The sequence below is a fragment of the Nerophis lumbriciformis genome, linkage group LG07, assembly GCF_033978685.3.
Source record: "Nerophis lumbriciformis linkage group LG07, RoL_Nlum_v2.1, whole genome shotgun sequence".
NCBI lineage: Eukaryota > Metazoa > Chordata > Actinopteri > Syngnathiformes > Syngnathidae > Nerophis > Nerophis lumbriciformis.
In genome coordinates this window covers 46513582-46538419 of record NC_084554.2, presented here as the reverse complement: position 1 = coordinate 46538419, position 24838 = coordinate 46513582, and the positions used below count along the sequence as shown (strand labels likewise).

The 24838-nt window shown below is 39.8% G+C and overlaps 1 protein-coding gene across 3 annotated transcripts; it reads left to right on the top strand.

Annotated features, from left to right (window-relative positions):
* Positions 1 to 1043: 1043 nt before the first annotated feature.
* Positions 1044 to 24775, top strand: nub1 (negative regulator of ubiquitin-like proteins 1). 3 transcript variants are annotated; one of them, XM_061965046.1, is made up of 14 exons: positions 1044 to 1663; positions 5587 to 5707; positions 11536 to 11777; positions 11843 to 11907; positions 11990 to 12157; positions 12230 to 12318; positions 17965 to 18071; positions 18194 to 18380; positions 18439 to 18546; positions 23080 to 23232; positions 23334 to 23480; positions 23561 to 23641; positions 23716 to 23881; positions 23939 to 24775. In XM_061965046.1, the coding sequence occupies exons 2-14, from the start codon at positions 5588 to 5590 to the stop codon at positions 24091 to 24093; spliced, it is 1788 nt and encodes a 595-aa protein (XP_061821030.1). In that variant the 5' UTR covers positions 1044 to 1663; position 5587; the 3' UTR covers positions 24094 to 24775. The 3 variants fall into 3 exon arrangements, with proteins under 3 accessions (XP_061821030.1, XP_061821027.1, XP_061821028.1); XM_061965043.2 differs by lacking the exon at positions 1044 to 1663 and adding an exon at positions 4932 to 5298; XM_061965044.2 differs by lacking the exon at positions 1044 to 1663 and adding an exon at positions 4932 to 5486.
* The last annotated feature ends 63 nt before the right edge of the window (positions 24776 to 24838 follow it).

Sequence of the window (24838 nt, the reverse complement as noted above, 5' to 3'; positions counted from 1 at the left end):
AGCTGGCGTAACACGATCCCCCTCAATCTGTTTCCACTTTGGGCAAAAAAAATGTACAGAGCGTGCCGACGCGCAGACGCTTTTTTTGTACGCGACGCGCGTTTATTTCCACGGCGGCCGCCTGTGACGTCACTGAGGGAAGCGCTCAGCCGGGTGATTGTCCATCCACAGGCGGGATGTCTCACTCTGCGGGAAGAAGAGAAAGTGGCGAGCTGCTGGAGGGTGTCCTCAGGTAATGGCATGTAAAGCAGAAGTCATGTGAGGACACGTGAACACCCCCCAAGCCCACCCCCACATTGACATTCCGCCGCAGTGGCGAGAATGTAAATGAGGACGGAGCCTACCGAGGAGTCTCTGGTGGGCGGAGCTTTGCGGCGTGAGAAAACAAGGCAAAGATTAGTCTATGAATATTTAATCGCCGCGACGTTCGGTGGGCTTTGAAACGCCGCTCGCCGCATTTGAATCGGTTTAATGTGCGGGAGGACGCCTCAGGTGAACGGCGGCGGGTCAATTCAGGAGAGTGGACTTTGAAGAGAGGCGGGGCATCGATCCTTTTGTCTCGCCGCCACTTGGGCTCCTCTGGGACTCGCTTCATCGCCTTCAAATGAAAGCGGCGAGTCGAGTCAGGACACGAGGAGGCGGAGTCACGTGATTGCTGAAGTTTACTTCCAAAGCCTCTCTTATTTGGAGGGGGGTTGTTTGTCACCTTTGACCTCTCTTCCTCTCCCAGTGCATTGTGGGTACTGTCGCTGTGACATGCGCGACCCATGATGCACTGCGTCTGCAGGTGTTAAAGGCAGGTCATGAGTGGGGGAATAATGAGAGCGCCGCCTGCCGCTTCACAGGGCTTCAAACGCTCTCACAAGTCGACGGCAGTGGCGGAGCTGCTTATTCCCGGCGGACCCTGAACGCAGCATTGTGTGCATCTTTGAACCCGCTCACCCTGCGCTCGCATTTAGATCAGTGGGGTTACGCGGGGATGTTGGACGCGGCGGCCCCCGTTCGACGGCGCGCTGTCCTACATACGCCGCGCGGTGAACTTCACCTGAACTCTGAGGCCCCGCGCGCACGTCCCCGCATTTTTGCTGCAGAACGGTACGTCCTCGGCGCGTGACAAAGCAAGCGCCTGCCAGCTTACCCGTGGGCAAAGTGGTCAGCTACCCACAATTCATTGCGTGCACGGCATCAAGAATGACACAAGGATCATCAACCCCGTGACCCAGGTCAAAGACGAGCGAAGAAACGAAACAGGACAAGGTTTTGATGATTGATGATTGGTCGCTACGCTCGCCACATCACCTGCCAGAAAGACGTCCGCAGAGGGTCTCGCTCGGACTGAGACTGTTGTGGTAAAACCCGACTTCTTCATTCTAAAAACAATGTGTGACCTGACAGTCGTCAACACGTAGAAGAAAAGTGCACGCTCGGCACAATTTGACCTCTCACATTTCATTTTGAAGGACAGGTTGCAATCCCCTGAACGCACCGCATGGCGGCTGAGTGACAGAACCAGCGCTAGACTTCCACGAAACGCCGAGAGTGGACCCGTCTTTCCTGACTGGCTAATGACTACCCACGCTGGATGGTCGGCGGAGGAAAACACCTGAACAAATGACGGCCTTCCTGTCAGGTCTCAATCCCACCAGCTGGTCTTTGTAAGAAGGTAGAATGTCTCCCAGCATGCACTGGGCTCAAATCAACAAGGCGTTAGTCTGTTTAACTTTTACACTACTCTTTAGAGCAAGGGTGTCCAAAGTGCGGCCCGGGCAGCTAATTTTTTTAACGGCCCACGGCACATTCCGATAATACTATGACACACAAAAAAAAGAGCTAACAGGTGAAATGTGGCGAGAAAAAGTTGCAATGTCGACTCTTAATAACACAAATTTGCCACGCAGGCTGTTTTTTTTTTTTAAAGTTGTCATTTCTCAAAAAATAATAATCAATTAAAACCAATGTTGAATTATTGACCTATTTAAGGCTCCAATTACTTCACATCAAATAGTCCACTTTGTAATATTTTTTGGGGAAAGTATTGCATATTTTGTGCTGTTGCCATCAAAAAACACTATAAAACAATAAAACAAACAAAAAAACATTTAAAGAATTAAAAAAATATATATCAACAGATGAAGCTGATGTTGATCTAGAGATTTAAATGTTGGAAGTAAAAAAATAAATAAAATAGGACTGATTAGACATTTTTATAAGTGGGCCCTTTTTGGATCCCAGGGACCTTTTTAGTGAGATTTTTTTTCTAAACCTGTCATTGCTCAAAAAATAATCATGAATATAAATCATACTTGCCAACCTTGAGACCTCCGATTTCGGGAGGTGGAGGGTGGCGGGGGGCGTGGTCGGGGGTGGGGTGGGGGCGTGGTTGGGGGCGTGGTTACGAGGGGAGGAGTATATTTACAGCTAGAATTCACCAAGTCAAGTATTTCTAATGTGAAATACTTGACTTGGTGAAGTAAAATATTTCATATATATATATATATAGTCAAGTATTTTCATATATATATATATATATATATATATATCATGCATATGCATGTACAGTAGAGGGCAGTATTGTCCTGTTTAAGAGTGTCACAACATTGCTGTTTACGGCAGACGAACTGCTTTATGGTAGACAAAACGTGACTGCTGTTGTTATGTGTTGTTGCCACGCTGGGAGGACATTAATGAAACTGCCTAACAATAAACCTGGAGGGGGCGTGGCCTCCAGCTCCGCCAGAATTTCGGGAGATTTTCGGGAGAAAATTTGTCCCGGGAGGTTTTCGGGAGAGGCGCTGAATTTCGGGAGTCTCCCGGAAAATCCGGGAGGGTTGGCAAGTATGAATATAAATCAATGTTGTTATGAATTATTGACCTATTTAAGGCTCCAATTACTTTACCTCATTTACTCCGCTTCTAAAATTATTTTGGAGGAAAATATTGCATATTTTGTGTTTTTACCATCAAAAAACAAACTTTACTATGACAAAAGGGACATAAAACAAACAAAAAACATTTTAAGGAATTATAAAAATTAAATTATATCAACAGATAGAGCTGAAGTTGATCTAGAGATTTAAATGTTGGAAGTAAATAAAATAAATAAAAAATAAGACTGATTAGACATTTTTATGAGTGGGCCCTTTTTGGATCCCAGGGACCTTTTAGTGAGATTTTTTTTCTAAACCTGTCATTGCTCAAAAAATAATCATGAATATAAATCAATGTTGTTATGAATTATTGACCTATTTAAGGGTCCAAATACTTCACCTCATTTACTCCACTTTTGAAATTATTTAGGGGGAAAATATTGCATATTTTTTGTTTTTGCCATCAAAAACAAAGTTTTCTATGACAAAAAGGACATAAAACAAACAAAAAACATTTCAAAGAATTATAAAAATTTATTTATATCCACAAATAGAGCTGATGTTGATTTGGAGATGTAAGTGTTGGAAGTAAAAAATGCAATTTAAAAATAGGACATATTAGACATTTTTATGAGTGGGCCCTTTTTGGATCCCAGGGACCTTTTTAGTGAGATTTTTTTTCTAAACCTGTCATTGCTCAAAAAATAATCATGAATATAAATCAATGTTGTTATGAATTATTGACCCATTTAAGGGTCCAAATACTTCACCTCATTTACTCCACTTTTGAAATTATTTTGGGGGAAAATATTGCATATTTTGTGTTTTTGCCATCAAAAAACAAAGTGTTCTATGACAAAAAGGACATAAAACAAAAATTTCAAAGAATTATAAAAATTAAATGATATCCACAAATAGAGCTGATGTTGGAAGTAAAAAATAAAATTTAAAAATAGGACATATGAGACATTTTTATGAGTGGGCCCTTTTTGGATCCCAGGGACCTTTTAGTGAGATTTTTTTTCTTAACCTGTCATTGCTCAAAAAATAATCATGAATATAAATCAATGTTTGGTATGAATTATTGACCTATTTAAGGCTCCAATTACTTCACCTCATTTACTCCGCTCCTGAAATTCTTTTGGGGAAAATATCACATATTTTGTGTTTTTGCCATCAAAAAACAAAGTTTACGATGACAAAAGGGACAAACAAAAAAACAAAAAACATTTCTAAACAAGTAGAGTTGACAAATAGAAAACTGATGTGGTGTTGAAAAAAAGAAAGACTTATTCGACATTTTTATGGATGAGTGGATCCCAGGTACCTTTTTAGTGTGATGTTTTTTTTTGTTTTTTTTTAAACATCACCATTGCTCCAAAAAAAATGAATCAAAATCAAAGTTGTTATGAATTATTGACCTAGTTAAGTGTCCTATTACTTCACATCATATATTCCATTTTGGGGAAAATATTGCATGTTTTGTGTTTCCCCCCCTAAGAAACAGGGTTTTCTTTGACAAAAAGGGCATTAAAATATTTACTTATATATAAAATATATATAAGTAAAAAAATAATAATGTCTTATGACTTACTTTTAAAACTTTCATGAAAGAGACCATATCGCGTCTCTGGGACATTTAACATTCACCAAACTTGAGGACAGCCCTAAGAGTTAAAAACATATTTAATATGAAAACATTTGTTTTTTCAGTGTTTGGCCCTCAGTGGAAAAAGTTTGGACACCCCTGCTTTAGAATATATAGTAATCAGATTACATTCTAATGTTTTGCAGTTTGTTTATGCATGTTAAGCCTGGAAATGATTGTCCAAGGCTTAGCAGGCAAAAGTAATAGAAGTCATATGTTTGGAAATAATTTGGCTTTTCATTAATTCAAGTTTGATGCCACTGTGTGTTTGTGTGTATGCCAATATGTTTCTTTGGGCCACTACTGCCACCTTGTGGCGGACCCGGTGAGGAACATTTACTGAACGCTCACGTGTGAGCAAAAGAAGTAAACAGGACGTGACGTAATGGCAGTCGGTCTTTAAAAACAACTCTGCAAACGTTTGACGTTTTATGTACCGAACGTAACCTTCTATCAATATTGTAAAGCTAGAAAAGATAAAGAGTAAATTTAAAATAAAACTAAATCGTTGTATATTTTTTTTAGGTCAAACCATGTTTCCGGATAGGACTAAAGATCGTTTCGAGAGATGAGGTGTCACTCCGAACAAACATGGCTTGTATTGGGTGACCAGGTTCTGAAAGGCGGTCCGAGTGAGAGCTTATGTTATTTAAGCTATTCTTCGAAGGCGCTGTTGCACTGTCGACGAAACTGGAAGGTTTAAATTCAATTCAAGATCTTTTAGCAATTGTCACGTCTTTATCACGTCCTCATCATCTTGCTGACTGGCGCGAAGCTTCCACGGTGACTGAAGGCATACTTTACGATGTGCATCTTGTTTTATTCTGTCCAACTACACGAGCTTTGTTCGAAGCGAAGCGTTGTGACGTTGTCATGTTAGCATACTCGGCTAAGGAACGAAGCACGAACTGAAAGTGAAAGTTCCAAAGGGTCTTCCTCCTCGGCGCCGGCAGACCCAATCTTGCTGTCATGTAGGCAGGAAGACGCTTGCAGCTGTTGTCTTTGTTGTTGTGTTTGCTGACGTCACAGAGCGACTTTGTTTAAGTTTGTGTGTTTGTCGTCTTGTCTCAGCATGATGGCGGACCAGAACATAGCGGCCAAGCTAAAGAACCTGCTGAAACAGGAGAAGATCCAGTTATGGAAGCCACCTTACACTGATGACACTGAGCAGCCTGGACAGCAGCAACTCCAGGTGACTCAATGACTTGAAATATTATAATTCTACATTATTATACAGTGACTATGTTGATGTCAGCACAGGTGGGTCTGGTTCCCCACATCATTTGAAGTGGCCCGCCACATCTTTTAAGTAGCTGCCACATATTTTTACTTGGCCTGCCACTCATTTTCACTGGCTCGCCACATAGTTTTATTTGTGTGATCCGCCATATTATTTATGTGGCCTGCCACATAGTTTTATTTATGTGGTCTGCCACATAGTTTTATTTGTGTGATACGCCACATTATTTATGTGGCCTGCCTCATAGTTTTATTTATGTGGTCCGCCACATTATTTATGTGGTCCGCCACATTATTTATGTGACCTGCCACAAAGTTTTATTTATGTGGTCCGCCACATAATTTATGTGGCCTGCCACATAGTTTTATTTGTGTGATCCGCCACATTATTTATGTGGCCTGCCTCATAGTTTTATTTATGTGGTCCGCCACATTATTTATGTGACCTGCCACATAGTTTTATTTGTGTGATCCGCCACATTATTTATGTGGCCTGCCACATAGTTTTATTTGTGTGATCCGCCACATTATTTATGTGGCCTGCCACATAGTTTTATTTGTGTGATCCGCCACATTATTTATGTGGCCTGCCACATAGTTTTATTTGTGTGATCCGCCACATTATTTATGTGGCCTGCCACATAGTTTTATTTGTGTGATCCGCCACATTATTTATGTGACCTGCCACATAGTTTTATTTGTGTGATCCGCCACATTATTTATGTGGCCTGCCACATAGTTTTATTTGTGTGATCCGCCACATTATTTATGTGGCCTGCCACATAGTTTTATTTATGTGGTCTGCCACATAGTTTTATTTATGTGGTCTGCCACATAGTTTTATTTGTGTGATCCGCCACATAGTTTTATTTGTGTGATCCGCCACATTATTTATGTGGCCTGCCACATAGTTTTATTTGTGTGATCCGCTACATTAATTATGTGGCCTGCCACATAGTTTTATTTGTGTGGTCTGCCACATTATTTATGTGGTCTGCCACAGTTTTATTTGTGTGATCCGCCACATTATTTATGTGGCCTGCCACATAGTTTTATTTGTGTGATCCGCCACATTATTTATGTGGCCTGCCACATAGTTTTATTTGTGTGATCCGCCACATTATTTAAGTGGCCTGCCACATAGTTTTATTTGTGTGATCCGCCACATTATTTATGTGACCTGCAACGTAGTTTTATTTATGTGGCCTGCCACATTATTTATGTGGCCTGCCACATAGTTTTATTTGTGTGATCCGCCACATTATTTATGTGGCCTGCCTCATAGTTTTATTTATGTGGTCTGCCACATAGTTTTATTTGTGTGATCCGCCACATTATTTATGTGACCTGCAACGTAGTTTTATTTATGTGGCCTGCCACATTATTTATGTGGCCTGCCACATAGTTTTATTTGTGTGATCCGCCACATTATTTATGTGGCCTGCCTCATAGTTTTATTTATGTGGTCTGCCACATAGTTTTATTTGTGTGATCCGCCACATTATTTATGTGGCCTGCCACATAGTTTTATTTGTGTGATCCGCCACATTATTTATGTGGTCCGCCACATTATTTATGTGGCCTGCCACATAGTTTTATTTGTGTGATCCGCCACATTATTTATGTGGCCTGCCACATAGTTTTATTTGTGTGGTCTGCCACATAGTTTTATTTGTGTGATCAGCCACATTATTTATGTGGCCTGCCACATAGTTTTATTTATGTGGTCTGCCACATAGTTTTATTTGTGTGATCCGCCACATAGTTTTATTTGTGTGATCCGCCACATTATTTATGTGGCCTGCCACATAGTTTTATTTATGTGGTCTGCCACATAGTTTTATTTGTGTGATCCGCCACATTATTTACGTGGCCTGCCACATAGTTTTATTTATGTGGTCTGCCACATAGTTTTATTTGTGTGATCCGCCACATTATTTATATGGCCTGCCACATAGTTTTATTTGTGTGATCCGCCACTTTATTTATGTGGCCTGCCACATAGTTTTATTTATGTGGTCTGCCACATAGTTTTATTTGTGTGATCCGTCACATTATTTATGTGGCCTGCCACATAGTTTTATTTGTGTGATCCGCCACATTATTTATGTGGCCTGCCACATAGTTTTATTTATGTGGTCTGCCACATAGTTTTATTTGTGTGATACGCCACATAATTTATGTGGCCTGCCACGTAGTTTTATTTATGTGGTCTGCCACATAGTTTTATTTGTGTGATCCGCCACATTATTTATGTGGTCCGCCACATTATTTATGTGGCCTGCCACATAGTTTTATTTGTGTGATCCGCCACATTATTTATGTGGCCTGCCACATAGTTTTATTTGTGTGGTCTGCCACATAGTTTTATTTGTGTGATCAGCCACATTATTTATGTGGCCTGCCACATAGTTTTATTTATGTGGTCTGCCACATAGTTTTATTTGTGTGATCCGCCACATAGTTTTATTTGTGTGATCCGCCACATTATTTATGTGGCCTGCCACATAGTTTTATTTATGTGGTCTGCCACATAGTTTTATTTGTGTGATCCGCCACATTATTTACGTGGCCTGCCACATAGTTTTATTTGTGTGATCCGCCACATTATTTATATGGCCTGCCACATAGTTTTATTTGTGTGATCCGCCACTTTATTTATGTGGCCTGCCACATAGTTTTATTTATGTGGTCTGCCACATAGTTTTATTTGTGTGATCCGTCACATTATTTATGTGGCCTGCCACATAGTTTTATTTGTGTGATACGCCACATAATTTATGTGGCCTGCCACGTAGTTTTATTTATGTGGTCTGCCACATAGTTTTATTTGTGTGATACGCCACATAGTTTTATTTATGTGGTCTGCCACATAGTTTTATTTATGTGGTCTGCCACATAGTTTTATTTGTGTGATCCGCCACATAGTTTTATTTATGTGGCCCGCCACATAGTTTTATGTGTTCCGCCATGTAGTTTAATGTGATCCGCCACATTATTTATGTGGCCTGCTATAGTTTTATGTGATCCGCTACATTATTTATGTGTTGCCGCACTATCATTTAATGCGAACCCCCCCCCCCCCTCCCCCACGTGATTTGAAGTGCCCAGCTACATCATTTAAAATAGCCCGCCACATAATTTAAAATGGCTTACCACATTATTTCAAGTGGTCCGCCACATAATTTTATGTATTCTGCCGCATTATTTTAAATGGTCCGTCACATCATATACGTGATCCGCCATATCTTTTAAATTGGCCTGCCACATTCTTTCAAGTGGTCCGCCACGTCATTTACGTAGTCCGCCACATACTGCCACATCATTTAATGTATTCTGCTACTTTATTTTAAATGGTCCGCTACATCATTTATTTGGTCCGCCATATCGTTTAAAGTGGCCTTAATGTTCTGAAGTGCACAGCTACATCATCCAAAGTGGTCTGCCACATCATCCAAAGTGGTCTGCCACATCATCCAAAGTGGTCTGCCACATCATCCAAAGTGGTCTGCCACACCATTCAATGTGGCTCGTCACCAGTGTTGGGACTAACGCGTTACTTTGTAACGCGTTACTGTAACGCCGTTAGTTTCGGCGGTAACTAGTAATCTAACGCGTTATTTTTTTATAGTCAATAACTCAGTTACCGTTACTACATGATGCGTTACTGCGTTATTTTACGTTATTTTTTATGTAGTATCGGCTAGAAACTGAGGATCTGAGTGTGTTTTATTCCAGCGAAGCAGAGACGTGCTTCTGATTCTTCCTCTGCGCTCTCTGTGTGTGCGTGTGACTGTGTGTCTGAGTGTGGGAAGGGGAGGGGAGGGAGGGGGGTGCGCAATACAACCGTTGGCCAACAAAAAAGTAACCACAGAACACTATACGCCTATACGGTATAGTGTTCTGTGGTTACTTTTTGGTTGGCCAAGCGGACGTGACGACAGGCTGTCCCCACTCAGATCCGCACAGACCGGGAGGGGGCGTGCCTTAAGTCCGGCTGGAAATCGGCAGAAATTTGGAGAATGGTTGTCCCAGGGAGAGGCAGTGAAATTCGGGAGGGTTGGCAAGTATGAGATATTCTCACTTCTTTTCTTTTGTCGAGCACAAAGAAAAGAACATTTTAGTTAAATGTAAGTTGTGTCTTGGATCAAAGATCCCGTCTACTGCCCAAAACAACAATTCAAATCTGCCTGGTTAGGCTCTGTGTATGTCACGTGTGCCTTCCTTAGGTGAAGCCAGCTTTACAGCTATGTTGTTGATTGATTGATTGAAACTTTTATTAGTAGATTGCACAGTACAGTACATATTCCGTACAATTGACCACTAAATGGTAACACCCAAATAAGTTTTTTAACTTGTTTAAGTCGGGGTCCACTGATTCATGATACAGATATATACTATCAAATATATACTAACATCATAATACAGTCATCACACAAGATAATCATCAGGGTATATACATTGAATTATTTACATTATTTACAATCCGGGGTGTGGGATATGGAGGGGGGGGGGGGTTAGGTTTGGTTGGTATCAACACTTCAGTCATCAACAATTGCATCATCAGAGAAATGGACATTGAAACAGTGTAGGACTGACTTGGTAGGATATGTACAGCAAGTAGTGGACACAGAGAGAGAGATCAGAAAGTATAAGAAAAAGTGTCTACATTTGATTATTTACAATCCGAAGAGGTATTATGTGGAAGGGAGGGTGTTAGTTTAGGGTTGTAGTTGCCTGGAGGACTGGTGTTCTTTTAGTGCGGTTTTGAAGGAGGATAGAGATGCCCTTTCTTTTACACCTGTTGGGAATGCATTCCATATTGAAGTGGCATAGAAAGAGAATGAGTTAAGACCTTTATTAGTTCGGAATCTGGGTTTAACGTGGTTAGTGTTAGTGTTATTATGCTGTTTGTTACTTATGTATGTTATGTTGCAGCTATTTAAAATAGTTTTGTCAATTTGTTCTGGCCTGAAATAAATTGGCCCTTTGAAACATATCTTTGTCTTTGTGTGTTGTATGTAGAGCACATTGCTTAGCAGAGTTCAGTGATGCAAATGTATGTCAAGTTGATCAACAGATTGTATTATTCTCCAGTGCAATAACAGTACTAAAATGAAGGCTAAAAGGGCATTAATGGGAGCTTTAAAAAAAAAGAAGTAGAAGAAGTAACTAAATAGTTACTTTTCACAGTAACGCATTACTTTTTGGTGTAAGTAACTGAGTTAGTAACTGAGTTACTTTTGAAATAAAGTAACTAGTAACTGTAACTAGTTACTGTTTTTCAGTAACTAACCCAACACTGCTCGTCACGTTGTTTAAAGTGGCCCGCCACATTATTATCTGTGGTTTGCTGCATCATTAATGTGGCCTGCGAAAGCCTGGAAATAATAAAGCACTTTCTGGCTAACTATTATTGTAGTTTGAATTTTGCATATGTTCTCCACATGTTAACATGATCTGAACACACAACAAGACGTTGCAAGCATTTTGTTTGGTTATCAAAAATAAATAGTCAAATATCTGCTTGTCACCTGTCCATCAATCTGTCCATGAAAAATAAAATGATACAAAATAATTGTGTAACCAGGCTATTATGTTTATATTCACCGGTGCAGCACTCTACAAAATCAGTTTTATTTCCGCACAGCTGGAGAATGCCATTGCATTTATTGTCTAGCAGAGGGCGCCCTAACATGAGGAGGCGTCAACAATGTGAACTAACTTTTGTCATGTGATGTCATTCAATGCGTTTTAATGATCTGATCCTTCACGTTTCAGGTGCTGGCCGAGCAATACGCCCCCCTGCTGGGTCTGCCTGTGTCTGAGGTAGGGGGCGCTCTGGAGTCCATCCGTCTCCAGGCGGTGAAGAGAGGAAAAAGAAACCAAACCTTCCGAGAAACCAACGTCGCTACGCTGGAGCTCCTCCTGCCTCGAGACTGCAAGAAGACGTCGGCGAGCGGCAAGTCCAAGAGCTTCTTGGAGACCAAGCTGGACGTGTCGGCCCAGGAGCTGATGGACAGGTAGAGGACGCCGACACGATGGCGGGCTCACGCAACGATGATCTAACCGCTGTGATGTGCCACAGGATCGCGGAGGAGTTTGACCTCAAGTCCTTCAAACTGATCCTCAACGGCAAAACCTTGAATGCGGGTGAGCGGGGACGAGCGCCGTGGGCGGGGTGGGCCGGGGTGGGGTCTCTCCCGTGCGCTGAGGGTCTCTTGTGTGCCTTCAGCCCAGCATCTGGACCAGCAGGACGTGAAGAACCACAGCAAGATCATGGTGCTGAAGGTGAGCGACGCCGAGTTCGTGCAGCAGGCCAGCGAGGAGGCCGACAAAGTCAAGAACCAGAACGAGAGCCTGGAGCGGACCCACCGAGGGTTCCAGATCCTGTCGGAGAGAGGTAGGAACCCACCCCGCCTTCCGCTCTCTGCGTAGAACCTTCTGGAATGTTGTGTTGTGTGTCTGCTGTCAGACGGCACTGATGACCTTGACACGACGCCCTTCCTGGAGGTGGCTGACCAGAAGGGGAACCCTCTCAAGATTCCTCACAAGGAGAAGAAGGTAGGCGGGGACTTCCAGGCAAGCTAAAGGTCCAATACCTGCTGGCACGGATTCGCAAACTGTATCTAGTTATACGCCAAATAATCACTTAATTAGAGATACAAACACAGTGTTACTATTCAAACTGTGTGTAATATTACAGTGGTCAAATATACTTGTTAAATAAAACCTCAGCCTTGTTTTTAATTAATACTTAGGCCTACTACGCTACTGCATTATAATGTGGGTAGTGTTAGTGGAACTTGGAGCTTCCCTGTGGTCATACTTGCCAACCTTGAGACCTCCGATTTCGGGAGGTTGGGGGGGGGCGTGGTTAAGAGGGGAGGAGTATATTTACAGCTAGAATTCTATAAGTCAAGTATTTCATATTTTATATATATATAATATATATATATATAATATGAAATACTTGACTTATAGAATATATATATATATATATATATGGAGCTGGAGGGGGCGTGGCCTCCAACTCGGTCTGAATTTCGGGAGATTTTCGGGAGAAAATTTGTCCCGGGAGGTTTTCGGGAGAGGCGCTGAATTTCGGGAGTCTCCCGGAAAATCCGGGAGGGTTGGCAAGTATGCCTGTGGTGGTACTCTGTGAAAAGTGTGTAAGTGTGTGTGTGTGTTCTGGCAATGCTTACTTAATGGGGACATCGCTCTGTTTACACAGTCACCTTTAGGGGACCGCTGACGGTATGGGGACAAAAAAACAAAACAGGTCCCCTAAAGGAAAACCTTTTTAAATGATAGTCAGATCCATTCTGAAGATGCCTAAGTGATTTTTAAGCTTTGGCCCATAAAACATGTTTACTGGTTAGTTTCTTTTCATTCAGAATTGTCCATCCTTCTATATATGGTAGTTGGAGTTGCAGACAACTTCATTACTGCTAAATAGCAGTTTTCAATAATGTCACAGAAGATGCAGGATTTGCTTTAACATTTGAGTGGTGAAACTTCCTATAAGAGGACAGCTGTAGTGCTGTATTCTGACCATCATGTCATATTTCATTTCAACTTTTTTTTTTTTTTTTAAATGGTCCTCAGTAGTCACGTACAAAATTGTGTGAATTATGCAAAATTATTTAAATTTGGTCCCATACCTGCCAACTACTCCGGTTTTCATCAACCTATTCCGGGTTACGGTTGCAGTGATAAAAAATAAGTTTTTTCATTAATAAAAAAAATAAATAAAAAAAAAAGTTTTATTCACGAAATCGCGTAACAACAATGACAATCGACGACACTGCTTCCCGTAACTTCCTATCGAGCCATTCCGAATGCCATGTGCGAGGCTATTTATAGCACCGCTGCCAAGCACGAGGCCATTGTTTCCAAACGAGCGAACGATCATAGAATCAGCCGGAGAAAAATCGCATACGAGTCTTAAACCGAAAAGAAAACTGCAGTCATTCTGTGAAGAATATTCAAAAGCCTATCCGGGAATAATTATCCGTTCCAAAAAGGGTGAAAACTACGCGAATTGCACCTTGTGCAGACAAGATTTTTCGATCGGACACGGAGGAATTAGCGATGTAAAACACCACGTTGGGACAAAAAAACACAAGTCTAATGCCGTTGCTAGCGATACAAGTGGAAAACTTTCAACGTTTTTCGTCGCCCAAACAGATTCTTTGGATGTGATAAATGCCGAAGTTTTATTTACGGAGGCAATAATTGAGCAAACAAAAAGGTAATGACAACAATGTTATCTATTGGAATTGTTTAGTACTGTTATACTGTTAAAAGTGTTTATACTATTTATGCTTTCAAGTCCAAGTTGAAGAAATCTTGTTAAATGTTGACAGCATAACTACCAAAATACAGAAGTATGTCCTTAATATTTTTGCAGTGCTATTTCTGTTGAAAAGTTAAAATGATTACATTAGAGATGTGATGTGCCACTTTTCAAGTGTCTGATGGCTTAAATTAATTTTCATTAATTTTTCATATTTTGAATTCTTTTGAAAGGCTTACAAAAAAACTACATTTGAATTGTAATTCCATGCTATTGACAGGACTATTAATTTTAATGAAGTTAGCTTACCATGTTTACAGTATGATAATTGTGATAGAAATGTGAATTTTAGGCACAGAATATTTTTTACAATTGAACAAGGCAGTAGATTATACAAGCTTGGACAGAAAGTTAATAATGACACCAATTTTTTTTTTAATGTAATTGTTTAGTACTGTTTTACCATTTGTTTACTGTAAAAGTTGTTTATACTGTTTATACTTTCAATTAACAAATTGAAGTCTTGTGAAAGGTTGACAGGATAACTGGCATTAACTGTCAAAATAATTTCAAACTATTGAAGTTAGCTTACAGAATAAACATGTCAATCAACCCATATGATTTTTGCTGTAATATTTTTGTTTTGAAAAGTCACTGTGACTGATAGAAAAGTGATGGTTTTAGCAACATTTTAACCTGTCTGAATGCTAATAATCATTTTGCGTCAGGGGGCGAAGGAACCCCCCACCAGGACTTTGTCCTGGACCTACCGGGGCCTGCGGCCCCTGGACCCTGGTTACTAGGTTTTTCTGATTTCAAAAGTTGGCAGGTATGTGGTCCCCATGAACCATATTAACTCTTTTTTTTCCCCAGGGTGCCCAGTAAGAATGATCAGCACATTACTTCATCAATCCAGAGATTTAAAGACGTGTATGAGCTAGGGCTGCAACTAACGATTAATTTGATAATCGATTAATCTGTCGATTATTACTTCGATTAATCGATTAATAATCGGATAAAAGAGACAAACTACATTTCTATCCTTTCCAGTATTTTATTGAAAAAAGCCAGCATACTGGCACCATGTTCTGGACATTGGGGATGCAGCATACAGCAATAATAACACAGAAATGTAACTCATCAGAACTGAATCAGATATTGTACAAGTTTCTGTTGTGAATAATAAAGGATTCATTTTAGGCTGCCTCTGAATAATAGCATGAAATATTCCAGCACCTTCATAACGTTTAGTTATACTAAAGCGTCACTCAAATCTAAATATATTTATATAGCTTTATCGGGCCCGGCTACATTGATCCATTATGAAACCAACCTGAGATATTTCTGTCCGTTACGTTTATTTCGAAATTGGTAACCGACCGTGCGTTTTCTCTCTCAAAACGGAGTCAAATGTGCCGGAGACACATTATCAGCCCTGCGTTGCAACAAAGGCATAACGTTAACGTTACTCACAAAAAAGCTGAACTCATGAATGCCTGTTGCCACTATGGACTTAAAAAGTTACATACCGTGAGTTCTTCCCTTCATCCATGGCTCCAACATGTTTCCTCTTCAGGTGCTCCTGAAGCAATGTTGTACTTCCGTGCCATTTTGCAGGAAACGCTCCTCTTTGAAGTCTTTAAAGTGAAGTGTTCCCATACTTTTGAAGACTTAGGTCGTACACTTTTCTCCATTGAAGCAATAACCTCAATATGTTTTTCCGCTGAACTATCCGTACTGTTTTCCTGCGCCATTTTTCAAATATTTCCAGCAAAGGAGACGGCGTCGTCACGTGAGCTGCACACATACTTGCCAACCCTCCCGAATTTTCCGGGAGACTCCCGAAATTCAGCGCCTCTCCCGAAAACCTCCCGGGACAAATATTCTCCCGAAAATCTCCCGATTTTCAGCCGGAGCTGGAGGCCACGCCCCCTCCAGCTCCATGCGGACCTGAGTGAGGACAGCCTTTTTTTTATGACAGGAGGACAATAGGGTGACAAGAACTAAATCATCCAGACTACAGATAAATTGTATTATTATGTTTATCTTACCTAAAAGTAAATATTTATCAATTTAAAAAAACAACTAAATACATTTTTACTATATTTTGCTAAAAACATCAAAATTAATTGTATTTTTATTTGTATTTTTTCTGACTCCTTATTACATCCAGCCATAGAATTATACATTAAAATAAATATATTGGAAATAATTAATTTTAAATGATCATAATAATTCATTTAAAATGACCATGTTTAATTATTAAAATAATTGCTTGTTTATCAACAACTTTAGCATTTTATTCATTACATTTTGAAGCTCTCAGAAGCCAAGTTATGTTATATTCCTTAAGATTTATTTATGCAAGTTTGAAGTATCAATTATCTAAACACAGTTTTGTTTGCATATTTTCAGGATGTAGATATATATGTATGTATGTATGTATGTATGTATGTATGTATGTATGTATATATATATATGTGTATATATATATATATATATATGTATATATGTATGTATGTATGTGTATATATATATATATATATATATGTATGAAATACTTGACTTGGTGAATTCTAGCTGTCAATATACTCCTCCCCTTTTAACCACCCCCCCCCCCCCCCCCCCCCCCTCAACCACGCCCCTGTCCTCCCCCAACCACGCCCCCCTCTCTCGAAATCGGAGGTCTCAAGGTTGGCAAGTATGGCTGCACATGACACATGATTGGCCCGCTTACCTCCACCTCATGAGACGTAGCCTCAGCGCCGCCCTGGCGCTGTTTTATACTGTTTTTGTACTTATTTTGATTATTGTTTCTCAGCTGTTTGTAAATGTTGCAGTTTATAAATAAAGGTTTATTTAAAAACTTTTTTTTTTAAAATAATTTAATAAATAAATAAATAAATAAAAAAAAATTTTTTTAAAGCCTCCGCGCATAGCATAGTTCCAACGAATCGATGACTAAATTAATCGGCAACTATTTTTATTATCGATTTAATCGATTAGCTGTTGCAGCCCTAGTATGAGCTAACTGTGCAGTGGCTATTTTACCCAATTTTTTTTATGCCTCCACAACCTGTAGAAAGGGTGGTCCCTACAAGTGATGATCAAAAACTTGGTCCCCATTCCAAATGATAAGCTGTGTGTGTGTGTGTGTGTGTGTGATTATTTGGTATAATAATTATAATGAAAACTATTTCAAAACAGGTATCGGGTTAAAAAAAAATATTTCTGGTTGCATGGAGATGGCCTAAAACAGTTATTTTTCTTTCAAATGTTTTTTGAAAAAATAACATGTATATATATTTTTATTTTTATATATATATATATATATATATATATATATATATATATATATATATATATATATATATATATATATATATATATATATGTATTTATGAAGAAATATAATTTTATAAGAATCAATAAATGTATTCTTATAAAAAAAAATATTGATTCTTATAAAAATATACGTATATTTTTTTAAATTGATTCTTTAAGAAATATATATGTATATTGTCAACAAAGAAATGTGCGGTACATTTTTTTTTATAAGAATCAATTACAAAAATATATATATTTCTAAGAAATACAAATACATTTTTTTAAAGAAAAACTCATTTGAAAATGTTTTTAAATTTTTTTTTAATTTAAATTGATTTTTCAAACTTATGAATCGATTTTTCTCGTTCACCCCTACTGGTTGGTGATTATTGATAATTAAGTTTATTGTGTGAAGTTTGTGCCGCAAACTGGGGGGTTCGGTACTTTTGTTTCCATGGCAACGCCAAGCGGATTGATAATAAAGGGCGACGATGTCATCTTTTGTGACAGGAAGTGACATCTCACCAAGGACAATATCAGACTTTTGTGTGTGTGTGTGTGTGTGTGTGTGTGTGTGTGTGTAGGCACTGATTGTGGCCATGGGCTTCCATGAGAAGGGGCGTGCCCTCATGAAGAGGAAGTGTCATGACGACGCTCTGTGTCATCTACTGCAGGCAGACCATCACTTCAGGTGTGAACACCCCCATGATGGTGATGATGGTCTGCAAAGTGATGCTCAAAATGTGTGTGTGTGTGTGTGTGTGTGTGTGTGTGTGTGTGTGTGTGTGTGTGTGTGTGTGTGTGTGTGTTCAGTCAGTGCGGCTCCACGCTGCTGGGCTCGGTGGACAACTACGGCGTCCTGCAACTGGACATCGTGTGGTGCTACCAGGCCCTGGAGGCGCTGTCCTGCCTGGACGACGGGCGTGGGCGTCTGCTGCGCGCCGAGGACTGCTTCCTGCGATGTTACGGCGAGCAGCAGCAGCGGCTGCTCATGATCAAGGTGGGCGTCGCTTATCACCGCGTGTGGTCTTCTCTGACACCTTGGCGTGCGTCTCCAGGGCAACACGGGCAGGGAGGAGGCGCTGTTTCTCCGCCTGTACCTCCTGCAGAGTCTGCTGTCCTTCATCGAGGGCAACGACCTTCAAGCCCAGGAGCTGCTCACTAAAGTAGGAAGTTATTTTCTTCTCCTCACGTCGTCCAATGCGCTACATGCCACATGCTAACATTACAGGGATATTTTAACAGGAACATCATGCTGGGTTATTATATATATATGAAGAAAAAACTAAATTGTTAACATTCTACAGCAGAAGAAGGTAAATGAGCAGGTAAACCTGGCTGGGTGAAATATAGTATTGAGTAGGTAAATAGGCAGAAGAGGATAAAAAGAAGGTAAACATAGGTTAAACGTGGTTTTAAGTAGGGAAACAAAGGAAGAAGAAGGTAAAAAGTAAATAAACACACAGTAGGTAAAACATGGTATTAAGTAGGCCGTAAGTAAAATATTATATAGACTAGAAGAGGGTAAGCAGGCAGAAGAATGTAAAAAGAAAATAAACGGGCAGAAGAGGCTAAAAAGTAGGTGAAATGTGGTATTTAGAAGGTAAACGAGTACTGTATTTTTCGGAGTATAAGTCGCACCGGCCAAAAATGCATATTAAAGAAGGGAAAAAACATATATAAGTCGCACTGGAGTATAAGTCGCATTTCTGGGGGAAATTTAATTGATAAAACCCGACACCAAGAATAGACATTTGAAAGGCAATTTAAAATAAATAAAGAATAGTGAACAACAGGCTGAATAAGTGTACGTTATATGAGGCATAAATAACCAACAGGTATGTCAACGTAACATATTATGTAGGGTGACCAGGTGTCCGGATTTAGGCCGGACAGTCCGGATTTTTTATGCCCTGTCCGGCGTCCGGCGCAGCATCAAGCCGGACACGTATTTGTCCTCCTTTTTGAGGCACTAGGCTTGAAGAGCAGAGTTTTTTCATCTTTGCTGGGCTGCAGCGCAATAGCCAATCAAAGACCGTAAAAAATGCCCCCAACGCAGTAACGTATCAAATGATTGGCTAAGAGCCGTGTCGGATACAAATCTGCTTATCATTGGTTAAAAAAGTAAACAAGGGTTCATGTGCTGTTGCGGCATGACATTGACAGAAAGTTAGCATCATGCCAAAACGCAAGACCTCGTTTAATTCTGAATGGATAAAAGAGCACGAATTTATAACGAAAAGCAGTCGAGACTCATTCCATGGCTTCTGCACACTTTGTCGATGTGATGTCGACGTAAGTAATCAGGGGAAAGCTGCAATTGAACGGCATGCGGGTACGGATAAACATAAAAGTAATAAACGTGCGCAGGTACCTCTTCAATGAGGACATTTTTTCGTGAAGTTTCGTCGCCCCTGGATGACAAGATAACTGCTGCGGAGCTGTGCAAGGTGTACCATGCTGTAAAGCAGTGGTTCTCAAATGGTACCCTGGGGGTATGTAATGTAATGTAAGTTCATAAACTGAACATCAAATTAAGTAGGCTATTCCATTCATTACCATAAACCCAGAGTTTCCCCCATGCCATGATGGTTTGACCCTCACTAAAATGTCTGTCAAAAAGAACTGTGAAAAGAAATGCAACAATGCAATATTCAGTGTTGACAGCTACATTTTTTGTAGACATGTTCCATAAATATTGATGTTAAAGATTTCTTTTTTTGTGAAGAAATGTTTAGAATTAAGTTCCTAAATCCAGGTGGATCTCTATTACAATCCCCAAAGAGGGCACTTTAAGTTGATGATTACTTCTATGTGTAGAAATCTTTATTTATAATTGAATCACTTGTTTATTTTTCAACAAGTTTTTAGTTATTTTATATATTTTTTTCCAAATAGTTCAAGAAAGACCACTACAAATGAGCAATATTTTGCACTGTTATACAATTTAATAAATCAGAAACTGATGACATAGTGCTGTATTTTACTTCTTTATCTCTTTTTTTCAACCAAAAATGCTTTGCTCTGATTAGGGGGTACTTGAATTAAAAAAATGCTCACAGGGGGTACATCACTGAAAAAAGGTTGAGAACCACTGCTGTAAAGCATCACCAGTCCTACAGAAGTTTAGACTGTGGCATGAAAGTGGACCGGGAGATTTTCAGTGACTATCCCACAGCTAAAGGGATGGCCTGTGGCCGAACAAAAGCCAAGGCATTGTGCGAGAACGTCATCGCTCACTATTCAGTACAGGAACATACCGACTACATAAAAGAAAACAACCTACCCTTTTCCGTGGCAACCGACGCCTCAAATAAAGGAACAAACAAGTGTTTTCCCATTGTGGTAAGGTATTTTCACTTTGATGAAGGCATCCAACATGTCCTGTTGGATTTTTATAGTGACAGCAACGAAACGTCAGAAGCCATAACAAACCAGCTGCTGGCAAAACTTGAGATGTCTGGCTTAGAGGTGAAAAACATGTCTGCATATGCAGCAGACAATGCCAGTGTCAATTCTGGCAAACATAACAGTGTATCAGAAGCTGAAACTGAGCCAAAAAGATGTGCTCCCTGCAAACTGTTTGGCCCATATTCTGCATAACGCAACCAGATATGCAGCAAGCAGCCTTGATGTTGATGTGGAAAATTTTTTGTGGCATTTTTTTTAAATTATATATGTTAACTACATTTAAGTCCACACATGTTATGCTTTGTGGCACTCTGCACTTGAAAAGATTCATCTCAGTGGTCACTTTTTGAACACCACAATGTATTGAATAAATACAAATACTGTTAACAAACACTTGACTTTAATATTTTTTCCTATTCAGCCACACAAACATCATCTTTAAACCACTCAAAATTGTACTATAAATAAGAGTATACCAGAGTCCTATGTACACCATAGTAATTTATTGATATGGCGCATAATGTCCTCCTTTTTGGTGTCATGGAAATGGTCACCCTAATATTATGGTAAGAGTCATTCAAATAACTATAACATATAGAACATGCTATACGTTTACCAAACAATCTGTCACTCCTGATCGCTAAATCCCATGAAATCTTCCTCCCCGGTGTCACCTCTGGTGTGTCCTTTCTTTCTGCTGCTCGATTGCCGTTCTCTGCTGCATATTTCACTACGTCCAGCTTGTAATCTGCAGTATATGATTTCCTTTTCGGTGCCATTTTTGTTCAGTCCTTCTCAGTTTTTATAAGTTACCGCCAATGTTGATGTGATCCATTTTAATAGCTACGGCAGTAGCATATAGCATACCATGACCCACAATGCACTTCTGCCATGACCCTCCCCCGCCGAATTCTTATTGGTTGACGTGTGAGTGACGATTGCTGCCATTTGCTTCATCTCTTACGCGAATGAGATAAATAATATTATTTAATATTTTACGGTAATGTGTTAATAATTTCACACATAAGTCGCTCCTGAGTATAAGTCGCACCCCCGGCCAAACTATGAAAAAAAACTGCGACTTATAATCCGAAAAATACGGTATGTAGTTATACAGTCAGTCAAACATTGTATAACTATTACTTATGTTTGTGTAAGTAAACATAAGTAGATTACATAGAACAGATGAAAGAGGATATTTAGTAGGTAAACATAGGTGGAAGAGGGTAAAAAGAAGGTAAACAAAGGTAGAAGAAGATCAAAAGTAGGTAAACAAAAGTAGAAGATAAGAAGTAGGTAGACATAAGTAGAACATGGTAAAAAGTAGGTAAACAAAAGTAGAAGGTAAACAGGTAGAAGGTAAAGAAGTAGGTAGACATAAGTAGAACATGGTAAAAAGTAGGTAAACAAAAGTAGAAGGTAAAATGTAGGTAAACAAAGGTTGAAGAAGGTAAAAAAGTAGGTAAACAAAAGTAGAAGGTAAATAGTAGGTAAACAAAGGTTGAAGAAGGTAAAAAAGTAGGTAAACATAAGTAGAAGGTAAAAGGTAGAAAAAGGTAAAAAGTAGGTAAACAAAGGTAGAAAGTAGGTAAACAAAGGTAGAAGAAGGTAAACAGTAGGTAAACATAAGTAGAAGGTAAAAAGTAGGTTAACAAAGGTTGAAGAAGGTAAAAAAGTAGGTAAACATAAGTAGAAGGTAAAATGTACTAAGGTAGAAAAAGGTAAAAAGTAGGTAAATAAAGGTAGAAAAGGGTAAAAAGTAGGTAAACAAAAGTAGAAAAAGGTAAAAAGTAGGTAAACAAAGGTAGAAAAAGGCAAAAAGTAGGTAAACAAAGGTAGAAAAAGGCAAAAAGTAGGTAAACAAAGGTAGAAAAAGGTAAAACAGGTAAACAAAGGTAGAAGGTAAAAAGTAGGTAAACAAAGGTTGAAGAAGGTAAAAAAGTAGGTAAACAAAAGTAGAAGGTAAAAAGTAGGTAAACAAAGGTTGAAGAAGGTAAAAAAGTAGGTAAACATAAGTAGAAGGTAAAATGTACAAAGGTAGAAAAAGGTAAAAAGTAGGTAAACAAAGGTAGAAAAAGGTAAAAAGTAGGTAAACATAAGTAAAAGGTAAAAAGTAGGTAAACAAAGGCATAAGAAGGTAAACAAAGGTGGAAGAGGGTAAAAGATGTATATATATTCATACAATGCAAACAATAAAAATATATTGTTATCATGTTAGTGCTCATAAGATCTTTAAAAGTCCCTTTTGCATATTTGGCGACTTTTGAACGTGCGTGTGCGTGCGTCAGGTGGAGTCTCTGTACGGACGTTTGTGTCCTGACTCGGACAAAATGACGGAGCTGATGCTGCTCGGCTTCAGCGAGAGAGAAGCTCGACTCAGTCTGAGGGCGTGTCAGGGCGACGTGCACGAGGCCGCCATGCTCATCAGCAATCAGAGACAGGTAAAAAGAAAAAAGACATGTAGCCACGACGACAACAAGGTTTGCACGTGAGTCAAAACAAAGAAGTGTCATCGGCTGTTTCTCGTTTCCGCGGCAACCAGGAGCGCGAGGAGCTGAAGCACAGGGAGCGTCAGAAGAGGAAGAACATGATGGCGGGCATCTCCGTCCTCACAGAGGCGGGGTACTCCAAGAAGGACGCGGCCATGGCGCTGCAACAAGCCAACGGAAACGTGGACAAAGCCTTTGCAGTGAGCACGGTTACTTCAAGTGTCTTCAATAGTGTGGGACAACGCAATACTCTTTTTGTTTGTTTGTTTGTGGTGGTCAGATCCTGCTGGACGCCAGCCAGGCGCCTCCGGAGTCAAAAACCGACAGAGAAGAGACCGTCAGTCCAGAATCGCTGGAGCAGGTGTGTGATCGTAATCAATCAATCAATCAATCAATCCATGGATCGATGTGTTGGAGGACGCTCCATGTGTGCAGTTGCTGTATTTGGGCTTCGAGAGGACGGAGGCCGAGATGGCGCTCGTGTTGACGGGCGGAGACGTCCAATTAGCGACGCAGCTCCTGTTGGACAATCAGGGCGTGGTCCCCGCCAGCGCCACGCCCCCTTCGGAGGAGGAGCCCAGCACGTCGTCCAGCTCGACAGGTACGCCTTTCCCCTCCCTCCATGCCGCGCCAATGATTGACAGGCGTCCGTTTGCAGACGACAGTGAGCTGGTCAACGAGGTCCTCGAGGACATTTCCCGCCACGAGGACGACTACTTGGACCTGACTCTGGAGGAGGAGAGCCGGCTCATCGCCACCATCAAAAACTACCTGAGCTCACAGTCGGTCTCACGCGAATCTTTGGGCACCTAACGAGTCGATGGGGTGACGATTCAATTCAGAATCGATTCTGGATTTAACACGATTATTTGGTATAATAATTATAATGAAAACTATTTCAAAACGGGTATCGGGTTAAAAAAAAGCTCTTTCTGGTTGCATGGAGATGGCCTAAAACATTTATTTTTCTTTCAAATGTTTTTTGAAAAAATAACATGTATATATATTTTTCTTTATATATATATGTATTTATGAAGAAATATAATTTTATAAGAATCAATAAATGTATTCTTATAAAAAAAAATATTGATTCTTATAAATATATACGTATATTTTTTTTAATTGATTCTTCTAAGAAATATATATGTATATTGTCAACAAAGAAATGTACGGTACATACATTTTTTTTATAAGAATCAATTATAAAAATATATATATATTTCTAAGAAATACAAATATATTTTTTAAAAGAAAAACTCATTTGAAAATGTTTAAGTTTTTTTTTATTTAAATTGATTTTTGAAACTTATGAATCGATTTTTCTCGTTCACCCTTACTGGTTGGTGATTATTGGTAATTAAGTTTATTGTGTGAAGTTTGTGCCGCAAACTGGGGGGTTCGCTACTTTTGTTTCCATGGCAACGCCAAGCGGATTGATAATAAAGGGCGACGATGTCATCTTTTGTGACAGGAAGTGACATCTCACCAAGGACAATATCAGACTTTTATTGTGGTGAAGGTGGTGGACTTCCTGCTGGTGAGGCGATGGCTGAGGATT